We start from the raw sequence: 11228 nt of genomic DNA on the forward strand, positions 1-11228 counted from the left end.
ATGATATTAAATTTGAATGTTCTTATTAATATAACTTTGAATAATCTTATTACTTTAAAAGACAGTGAGTAGTGAGGGCAAAGTTGAACAGGGAAGGGTTTAGTTAGGCTCGGCAGTTGTAAGAAAATTTCACAGATAAACTGGGCGCTGTGGCGTAGGCTGCTTGTAATCCCAGTACTTGGGAGGCCGAAATAGGAGGAGGCTGAAATAGGGCCTTAGTGAGGCCCTCTGGAATGTAGTGAGGCCGTTTCAAAATAAAGAATAAAAAAATAGGGCTGCGGATGTAGCTCAGAGGTAAAATGCCCCTGGGTTTAATCCCCAATTCCTCAAAAACAAAGAAACAAAACCAATTTCACAGAGGTCCTCTTAAGAAAACATAAATTTGTTTTTTTTTTTTTTGTTTTTGATTTTTTGGTGGTACTGGAGTTTCTGGAAACCCTTCTACCTCTGAGCTACACTCCCAGACTTATTTTATATTTTTATTTGGAAACAGGGTCTCTTAAGCCAGCGAGGCTGGCTTCGAACCTGCGTGATCCTCTTGTCTCCACCTCCCAGTGCGGGGATTACAAGCGTGCGCCACCACGCCTGGCCTATAAACTTGTTTTTTGGTGTAAAAAATTTTTTAAAAATCCCACATGTGAAAACCTCATGGGTCAGATAAAAAGACCAGGATATAAACACTGTTTAAAACCAACTAGATACCAAAATTAGATCCAAATTTGAAAGAGAACAGGAGAGAGGTCAGAGGCTGGGCAGGAGAGTCATTATGATTCTCCTGTTTTATAAAAGAAAGGCCACCAAGAGTCCTGAACACTAGAAGGCTAGACAAATTCAACTAGAGACTGAAGAGAGACTGCCGGAAGAGCCGATCAAGTGCTGTTGGAGACAGCCAAGCACTAGATTACAGTGAGCACAACACTGCCACTGGTCACCCGCCAGTGACTGGGACCTAACTATGAGTTTGTGATGTGAATGAGTCCTCTGGGAACTCTCTCAGATGCCTACTTGGTAGGGAAGGGAGAAAGCTGCAGAGTTCTCAGCAAAGGCTTAAATGTCAAGACTAAATGGATCTGAGAGCATAACTGAAGCAATCCGTTGGTTTCCAACTCCTATTCATGTATTCTTGACCCCTTTAGGGTCAAGTTCAAAATCAGGAGGTCAGCTCTTCACCGAAATCACGCTAAGGGACACAGGTCATATTCACACTGAGTCTAGAAGAACAATAGGAACATCAAGAGACACAAAGAATCCTTTATGAGGGGGATCAGAGGCCCTGAAGTAACTAATACCTGTCTACCTTTAAGGCATAGCCTTCTCCATACTTACACATGTGGTCTCTGGTGCCTGGGCAAGTCACTCAAATATTCCCATCCCGTCTCAAGTGAAAACCCTGGTTCCCAAACATTCAGGAAAAGTCTGTGACCTGCATAAGTCAGTAATCAAAGGCAGATGAAATGAGTAAAACTATTATTATTGAACTCAAAAATTCCTAATAAGTATCATTTACTTTGTTGTGTGTAACCATGTGGGAAACTCATGGTTATGGACGACACTACAGCACTATTATATATTTGACATTCATGAAAGAGGGGAAATATGGTTAGCCCCAGATGGCTTCCAATTGGCTACAATTCCTGCTCAGTGGGGGTCGTTGTGTCATTTTAAGGACAAATATAATTTCGTGGAAAAAAGATGAGATGAAAGGGCAAAGGGTGATGGAGAATAGGAATCAATGAGTTGCTTTTAGTGGCCATCATTCGGCATGGATCTGAAACAGGATCTATACCCCTGGGTCAGGCATCTTTAATATGCTTGATAAGGAATTCCAACCTCAATCTGGCCTTATACCCTGCAACAGATGTGCTAGGCAACAAAGCTTCTCTTAATTTGAGACAAGAAATACAAGCAAGTCTCATTTTATGTCCTGTCACTGGGAATTCTGAGATTACACAGCCCATCTTTCCAGAAGGCTGGGATTTATTTTTTAAAAGCAAATACACTACTTTGTAATTTTGACAGGAGAACACTTTCTGGACATGAAAGGAGCCAGGGAGAAGAACGCTCGTTTTAAGATGCCAGCGTTAAACTTAGATCATTCTGAGGGAGTCTCTGAAGCCAAAATGCTCCACCCTAGTTTCCAACTTGCAACAACCTATTAAAAAAGCACATGTGCAGTAATAAAACAGAACAAGCAGCCATGAAAGGGATGGAGAGAGAAGCAGACGGACAGTTGTCCAACTTTCAAAGAGCCCTGGGACATCAAGCTCAGCATTCCCTGGCATTACATATCAGACTCTCTTCCATGGTAAGTCATGCTTATCAGACGCATCTGCCCTGGCGTGCACACTGCAAGGGCCGCCCCGGACGCCCCATCTTGATGAAAAACAATAGCTGCTTCTGCAGTAGCTGGTGAAACTAGAGATTTGCAAAGTCCCTTGAATGTCCCTTGTCTTCAGGATTCTGTGTAGCATCATGAGAGAGAGAGAGGCAGAGATACCAGTGGCAGGGCTGTGGGCTGTCCCACGGTTGTGTCGGGCTCCCTGCCTAATTCCCTGAAAGAGGCATGTACTTTAAGGTCTCAAGATCTTTGACTCCAACATTAACTGGCTGTGTAAGCTCTTTAAGCCTCATGGTCTTTTTCTGCTTCTGGCCTGGCAGCGACATCAGGAGGATTAAGAGTTTATGCCTTAAAAGCTCTGTGGTTGATCCAGGAGGTACTCAATGCATGGTAGTTTTCCACATTATACATTTGTACTCCCTCTTTTATCAGATGTTCCCATGTTCTAAGCCTTTAGAGACCCCAATGCTTTAAAAATTGAGTCCAAATGCAGAGACAAGGGCTTATCTACGTAGAAGAAACCTTCAAATTCACTTCTCTCCTGCAAATACTTTTTTAAGGGTACATGGTTCTAGAGAATAGACTTTATAAAAAGAGACCAGGTCCATTCTCCCTCAACTGTACGTGTTCATACCAACAGCCAAGCACTTCACATTGTCAAAGGATAGAGCCTGCCAGCTGGGTGGAGTGGTGCTCACCTGTAATTCCAGTATTTGGGAGGCTAAGACAGGAATGTTGGTTCGAGCCCAGGCTCTTTCTAATTTACATCTCATTTTCAGCCTTAAAAGTATATATTATTAGAAAATACCAGCTTATAAATAAAAAAAACACTTAGGGCCAGGTGTGGTGGCACACGCTTATAATCCCAGCATTCGGGAGGCGGACACTTGAAGATCATGGTTCACCGACAGCCTCAGCTACTACTTAGTGAGGCCCTTTGCAACTCAGTGAGACCCTGTTTCAAAAATAAAAAGATTTAAAACTAGGGCTGGGAGCTGGATGTGGTGGTGCACCCTTGTAATCCCAGCATTTGGGAGGTTGAGACAGGAGGACTGCAGTTCATGGCCAGCCTCAACTACTACTTAGTGAGGCTCTTTGCAATTCAATGAGACCCTGTTTAAAAAATGAAGAGTAAAAAATAGGGCTGGTGGTGTAGCTCGGAGGTAGAATGCTTCTGTGTTCCAACCCCAGTATTACCAAAAAAAAAAAAAAAAAAAAAGAAACATAGGCCTGGGAGTGTACTTCAAAGGCATAATACCCCGGGGTTCCATCCCTAGTACCATGCAAAAATAATAATTAAATTTATAGGTCGGGTCCCTCCTTCCCCCACGGGGACCCTGCAGTGGAGACAGGAGGCAGAATCCTAGAAGCAGAGATGTTGCGGGACTCCAAGGTGTTGTGAGACTCCAGCCATCACGAGACAGACTCCAGGTGCCACGAAGACTCCGGATGTCATGAGAGAACCAGCATTCCCATGCCGCTAGCTCTACCCCAAGATAAGTACCCTGACTTCTTCTCTGCTGTGTGACTATGCCGACTGACTCTGTGACCGTGTGACTCTGCTCCTCGGTCATGGGTCCCTTCCCCCACGGTCAGCAGACCTCGCCTGAAGGTGCCAGTTGAATAAAGAGTTCTTTAATAACTTGGCTGGTGTTTTCCTCCTTTGCAACCCTCAACTCAATTTCAATGTTACATAAATAAATATACTTAAAATATGTCATAGTTGGTAGACCACAAACAGAAAGTTGAAAGGAGTGTACACTAGATGCAGAGTCTGGGACATCTTTGTGTGAATGGGGACAATGCACTAAGGGCAGAGAGAAGTTAAATGACCTAGTTTATGAAGCTGTAGGTTCTGGTCCAGGTGGTCAGAAGTGAATGAGGAAGGGATTAAGGAGTAGGTGCAACAGCAGTAGCTGCTAAGGAAATTGTCCTTGTTTGTTTTGGAGCCTTTACAGTTCCATGGAGCTGAAAGACCTTTGTTACAGGGGCAGAAGAATTCACCCTTTCTGGTTGAGCTGCAGAATACAGATGTGCAGAGATTATGAAAGGAACACCAGTGAATCTCACAGTCCGAAGGCTTGAAGCACTCCATGGGGTCATTTCCTACTAGGTCTGTTCCCATGTTTTACCAAAGCAGCTACCTCTTCCACCCCGGCATGAGTGCTGTTCGGTACTGAGAATTTACAACATTTGGCTACTTCTCTTAACTAATTTCTTAACTAAATTTATTTTTGGCCAATAGAAAAAGCCTGTGGGTAACCGTTTGAAGACTTCGCCCTTTTTTCTAGGATCTTTCTAAGAAACAGGTTTTAATAAAGACAATTCCCTCTTTGAAGGCCAGCTAACAGACTACATCTTAACAGTGGCTTCTTTTAATGAATTTCATCTGAGCAGCTTTCATGTGCTTTGACTGTGGCAAGAAATAATAAAACAAAGAATTAGGGTATGAAGCCAGCCAACTTTGAAGTTTCCAGCCTGAACTTTTCGCACCTCCTTCTTTTTCCGTCCCTTCTCCAACTATGTTCCAAGGTGCGGTTGCTCAGCACCCCTCCCTCAAGGCTTTCTGGAAAAACTGTCATCAATTATTTAAGCTTTTTCTCTTTTCTTTCTTTAAGGTTTCAAACCCTTTCCTTCCAAAAGCCGTGTCAAATATAATTGTCAATATTTTACCACTTCTGGTTTAGAAAAATGCTAATTGCATTATAGTTTAACCCAGTAGTAGCAGCATCTTGGGCATTATTAGTTATTTTGAAATGAAAAAAAAACAAAAACAAAACAGTTGTCTGTGTTTAGAAGTGAAAGAAACCTCTAAGTGATACATCCCAACTTGTTCAGGGTAAAGGCTAAGTCACAGAGACTCACACTGGGAAAAGGAATTAGAAAAATTAACATCTCTGGTTACAGAGCCTGGATTACATTCAGAATAAGGAGACTCTTCTCTTCTTGCACCTATCTATATACCAGGGGTCAGTGACATTTTTTTTTCTATAAAGGGAAACAGTAAATATTTGAGGATTTGTGGGCTCTAAAGACTTATTGTAGCCTAGAAGCAGCTCTACACAATAGATAAACAAATGAGCACGGTTGCATGCCAATAAAACTTTGTTTACATAAACAAGTGATGAATTGGATTTTTCTCACAAACTGTAGTTTATCAAGTGCTACTCTATAGAATCCATACACCTGAAGAAATCTGCAAGGACATGGGTGGAGGGCGGTGTCTACTGAAACCAGCTCAAGTGTTCAAGGAATTCTGATCAGCATAAAAACTTTGACCATTCCTCCATTTATTGGACTCTGCATTTTCCTTAAAATCAGTAGCTAAAGTAGTCCAGAATTGTAGGGTTTTGCTTTGGGGCACACTGGGGCTGCCTAAGAGTTTCTAATCTGCTAGATCTGATCGTCTTAGATGGGCTCATACGTTAAGTCCTTGGTTATAGCCACAAGACACATTTCTCATGGATGAAAAACACTGTTAAATTCTGCCTTCTATCCAGCTGGTTGAACTATGCAATTAGATACTGGGGCTCCTAAGTGGCCTGACATAGCTTGAACAATTCTTCAGACCCCCCCCCACCCCATCATCTAAGTTGAAAATAACTTCATTATATAACTTATATATCAGGTGAACATACATGGGTTGAATTGGCAGTTGGATCAGAAAGCTATTTTTAGATACAGACACTTTCCAATTCTCTTGATTACCAACACGCCAGGTCAGCAGTATCTACTTTTAATTTGATCTTCAGAAGCATGGGAGCAGGTCATTAAGCCATTTCAAGTACTTTATGGGTCCCATAATCTGGCCAGAAATCCACAGCACAGAAGGGAAAAATTATAATCAAGTCATTCCAAGAAGGAAAATAAGTCAGTGTTTATGAGGCACAGTGATACTGTGATGCCAACCAGCATCCCTGCAGTGAAAGTCTATCTACCCAGACACCTCCCCTATGATTTTTGAAGACAGGGTATCAACAGTAGAAGGACCCTGCTTAGCGAAATAAACACCCTCTTCCTCGTGAACTAAGGATACAGTAGGAGTGAACAGTTAAGGCACCAAGACCGCAATGCAAAAAATAAATGCTGTACTTCAGAGGACACTCTTGAAGTGCCAAACCACCTTTAAAAGCAGAGCATGTGAAAGAAATATCAAGAAGAAGAGCCATGTGGAGTGAGGAGCTCCAGTCATGCTAGGAGCCAGGAAGGACTCAAGGAATACCAGCTTGTAGATGTCTGGCACAGCGCTGTTGAATTTAAAAGGGTTTTCAAAAGCTCCCAGTGCACACTGTACAAACCGTACAAATTGTTTCTAAAAGATAGAACTTCTTACTGCCTATCACAGCTTGTCCATAAACCAAACTTTAAAATATCAAATAATATGAATGCTTACTATGGATAAGTTATATTAAATTACATACTAGTAAAAGTAAGAACCTCTTACTTTTACTTTATAGTATTTAATATGCATAATTTAAGAGAAGACAAAGGATAAGAAACAATATAGTGCAGAATTCAAAGTGATCCTTGAAAGTAAAGATGTTGAATGTGACATGAATTGGCAGCCACAACTATCGTCTGTGAATAAGAAGAGACCTCACAACCAAAATAGATTCTAACTCTAGGATGATCAGTAGTGATTTCTCTGGCATTATTTTCTAATTCCAGGCTAACCTTATTTACTAAGTGGTCCATTTCTTCTGGTGCCACATTTGATCACTTTTTTGTATATAGATGCATTTTATAAAACAAAGTGTCAAAGTCACATAGACTGTATCAAATTCTAAAATTCACCAAATTCTGGGTTCAAATCATATATCTTCTCACAGAACTAGAGGTAGAATTCCAGACCAACAGAAAGCAGTGCCAAATACAATCAGCACTTGCTCTGGGTACCAGTCGTCCTCTTTTCTCAGGCGCACTAAGCCCATCAACTGAAAGGATACATTGGAGCAGTACTTACTTGCGGGGGATGGAGTGCTGCACCCGCTGGGCGGAGGGTGGCCATGGAGGCCGTGCAAGGGAGGCAGGGAGAGTCCTCCGATGACAGGCGGGAAGAGCAATGGGTAGGGCGTGGCCGGATAGTGAGCCATGTGTCCATTCACAGCCGGGACGGGGCCTGCGTGGCTGCTGGTGGTCATGTCCCAGGCCTCACAGAATGGCAGGGGCTCTGGGGCAGGGATCCATCACTCCAGGTCTGGAAGCAATGCCAGAGAGTCAACGCAGGGCAGGAGTGGAGGCTGAGGGGCGTCTGGGCTAACAGCAATGGAGTTCAACCAATGACCTGGCTTCTTCCTGCCATTGCTTCTCAAGCTACTGGAGACAGGAAGATACCTCTGTTGTTCAGTTTCCGAGTTTAAAGCTGAAGAGACAGGGGCTTGGTCATGTTCCACGGTTGTAATCCTATAAGAAAGAAAAAAAAAGACTATATTTTTTTCACAGATTAAGAATATTTTCTTCTTAGCCAGGCATGGTGGCCCACACACACCTGTAATTTCAGGACTTGGAAGGTCGAGATAGGAGGATCACAGGTTTGTGGCCAGCCTCAGTGATTTAGTGAGGCCTTTAGCAACTTAGTGAGGACCTGTTGCAAAATAAAAATGTAAAGAAGGGCTGGAGATGGAGCTCGGAGGTAGAATGGCCCTGTGTTCAATTTCCAGTAGAAACAAAACAAAAATAATCAAAAAGCCTACTTTATCAAAATATACAAAAAAGCCAACCTTTCACATTAATCCATGTATTTATAGTCTTAAGTTTCTTAAATTCTCACACTCTCAGATAAAACTTCTACACAATTTCGGAATACCTGATCATCCTCTACTAAACAGCAAAGCCCCCTCTCTTACCCTCTTACCGTTGCCTACAGGACCTCTCACCCTGCCGAATTCTTCCCACCCCCTTAACCAGCTTGACACACTCTATGCGGGAGTGTTTGTTTTTGTCTGTCTCCTCCATTAGCACACACTCACCAGGAGGGCAGAGTGTTTCTCTGTTTTGATAACAGTTTTGCTTCTAGCTCCTGTGAGAGTACCTGGCAGAGGATAAACACTCACCCCATCCTTATTTGGCAAATGAAACGTTTGTTCATTTTGTTCTTTGTGGACATCCGATTGCTTCATGAAACTGTAATCTATACACCTTCACGATTCTACATATTTTATATGAGTCACTTTGGATTTTAAGCTAGCCATTTGGAACGAGACCATGAAATATGTTATGTTTGTTCCTTGTTACCAACATACATACCTTTCTCGCAAGAACACCACCCATCTATAAAGCCAACACTCACCCATTTGTCATCTGTGAAGTCACCCACCCATCAACTGAATCTGAAATTGCTGTCATGTGCCAGGTGCCAGTGAGGTCACCAGAGGTATGTGACGAGGACAGGCTCCAGTGTAGTTCCTGTCCTCTTCGACTGTTTTAAGAACTCCTAATTGAGCTCACGTCCTTAAGGAAGCCTACACTGCTCTTGGCCCGCAAAAGATTTTCCAGGGATGCTCAACACCTAGGATTCCTTGAGAAGAGAATGGAAGAAACTTGAAGTAGATGCGAGGGTGGAAGGACTGTGGCATTGTGACATTTACATGCACACCTGGGCCTCGCCAAACAATATTCAGTAGGAGCTCCCAAACTCTGGAGCCCACTGAGTGGTAAGCTCTGGGGAGATCCTGGTGGCACCAAATAAACACAATACCTCAAGGCCAGCACAAACCAGGCGGGAAGGACCTGATTCTAGAGCTAGACGGCTCAGTTTCTGCGCCTGATCCTGCACCTTGGAAAATTATCTCAAGTCTCCATGTGTAAGCTTCTTAATAATGTGATCATTGTGAGATTTACTTCTAGGGTCACTTTGAGAATTAAGCAAAGTAATACTATAGACGAAAAGTGTCTGCTATGTAGTAAGTAGTAAACACTAGCTGTAAATTTGCTATTAAAATATGTGTTCTTTCATGACATGCTTACGAGAGCAAACTTGCTCTCAGAGATAAGAGGCTTTGGGGCTCAGGCAAGAAGGAGACCACATCATAGGAGTCCCAGGAAAAAATAATGAAAAGCCTAAAACATACATCAGAGAAGTGAGGAAAAAATAAGGAATCAGGGCAAAATGAGAACAAGGGTCTGTTGGGACTTATATATTCCACAGGTTCAGTATTCCCCTAAAGTGTTCTAATTGATAATAATCTCCATTTACTATTTTTTTTTACTATGTCAGGTGCCTTACTTATAAGTTCTAGCCCTGACAACTGTCCTATAAGGCAGTGATTGCCATTTTAATTTTCTAGATGAGAAGTTTACATTTGGTCAAGTTTAAATACCTTCCCTACAATGTCATAGAGGCAGTCTATGGATGAGCCAGAATTTGAACCTGGGTCTGGATGGCTCTACCATCTCTCCTTTTCTCCCTCTCCCAGGATATGCCTATATCCATCAACCACCTGGTTATGACCTACCAAGGAAACGATCCTGGTTGTGATCTATGGAGGAAAAATACTCCCGGAGCAATTGTGATGTCAGCTTTTGCCCGCAGGCCTAGACTGCCTGGCCTAGTAAGATTAAAGATGAACGCCTTCCCCCATGAGACCAAGTGGTCCCAGGCTCCCAGGACTCTGGAGCATTACAAAGCAGACCACATTCCCTGTTGGCCCAAGAAAGACACTGAACTCCAAATGTGATGTTCCACCCAAAATATCAGTGCTGCTTTTCAAACCTCTAAACCACAACTGCTTTCTCTGATGGAGATAAAGTTAATGGATTCTGCATCCATGTTATCTCAGAGGTAAATGTTTTGTTGCTGATTTTTTTTTTGGTTCTAGAAATATCTTTAATACTTTTATATCCTGTTGTTTGTCACAAATTAGTTAGAAAATAAACAATGCCATTTAGTATTTGCTGATTTCCACTCAATTTGATTTTCAAATCCCATACAAAGCCCAGCACTGTTATAAATGGTCTTTTCTATCTCCATTTGACAAACTACCTCATTAACTGGTGGGGCTGACAGTTCAGCAAACCCACCCCCGCAGGGCACAATTCTCAGATTTTTAAAGCTGTTTAGTTGTTGTTGTTGTTGTTGTTGTTGTTGTTTAAACCAACCAGGGACTCTTTCTATCCTCAATAATCCTCAATTTCTCTTTGCTTTCAAACACTACAGATTGTCAGCATCTTGCCTGCCTGGTTGAAAGGTCTGGTATCATGCCTGGGATCTTAAAATAGAATAAAATTAAAACCACCACCCAAAATTAAATAAACAAAAAACTACTAGAACTGATAACAAGCAAAAAAAAAAAAAAATCAATGTGTCGGTAAAAATCCTGTTAGGTTGGTGGAAAATTGAGCAGTCGGTGGGTCTGTGTTCACATGTGTGACTGATTAAGGCTATTCCTGGAAGCAGAGAATTTCCTTTGTTTCAGGCTTTTAGAAACAAAGATGGTCACTGGTATTAGCAGGGCTTTTTTTTCTTCATGCCTGATTTGAGTCTGGGCTCCTTCGGGTTCTTTCCTTCACCACTTGAGGCAAAGCAAACAGGAGGTATGGGTGGAAGAGGGGAAGGAAGTGGGGCAGGTCAGGAGGTCTTGAATCTACCACCCATGAGTAGTATCGGTTTCGTCATCCATAAAAGGGCCCAGCTAAAAGGGGGGTGGTGGTACTGGGGGTTGAACTCTGGGGCATCCCACTACTGAGAGACCCAGTGGGGATGGGATTCAAATTAAGTTTCTCAAACTTGCTGCTTCTAGAAAACAATATACTAACTTGGGGAGGGGAGTTAAAATAGTATTTTAGAAGAAAACATAATTCTAAAATAACCCTTTGCATAGTTGATACTGTTATACAGTGCTCTATTTTTTATAAATATGATGCCAGACAGGAGGTATCACTGCCCAGGTGA

General features: G+C 42.3%; 1 protein-coding gene across 1 annotated transcript in view; it reads right to left on the reverse strand.

Moving 5' to 3' along the window:
• The window catches only part of RARB (retinoic acid receptor beta), a gene marked incomplete at both ends in the record, with an annotated part of 427229 nt that extends 419750 nt beyond the window's left edge, over positions 1-7479 (reverse strand). Inside the window, one exon of the mRNA XM_080715166.1 lies at positions 7302-7479. Coding sequence (XP_080571292.1) covers positions 7302-7479 — 178 coding nt within the window. The remainder of the gene's footprint in view (positions 1-7301) is intronic.
• Between the last annotated feature and the right edge of the window lie 3749 nt (positions 7480-11228).

Source organism: Muscardinus avellanarius, assembly GCF_963383645.1.
Source record: "Muscardinus avellanarius genome assembly, chromosome: 18".
Lineage (NCBI taxonomy): Eukaryota > Metazoa > Chordata > Mammalia > Rodentia > Gliridae > Muscardinus > Muscardinus avellanarius.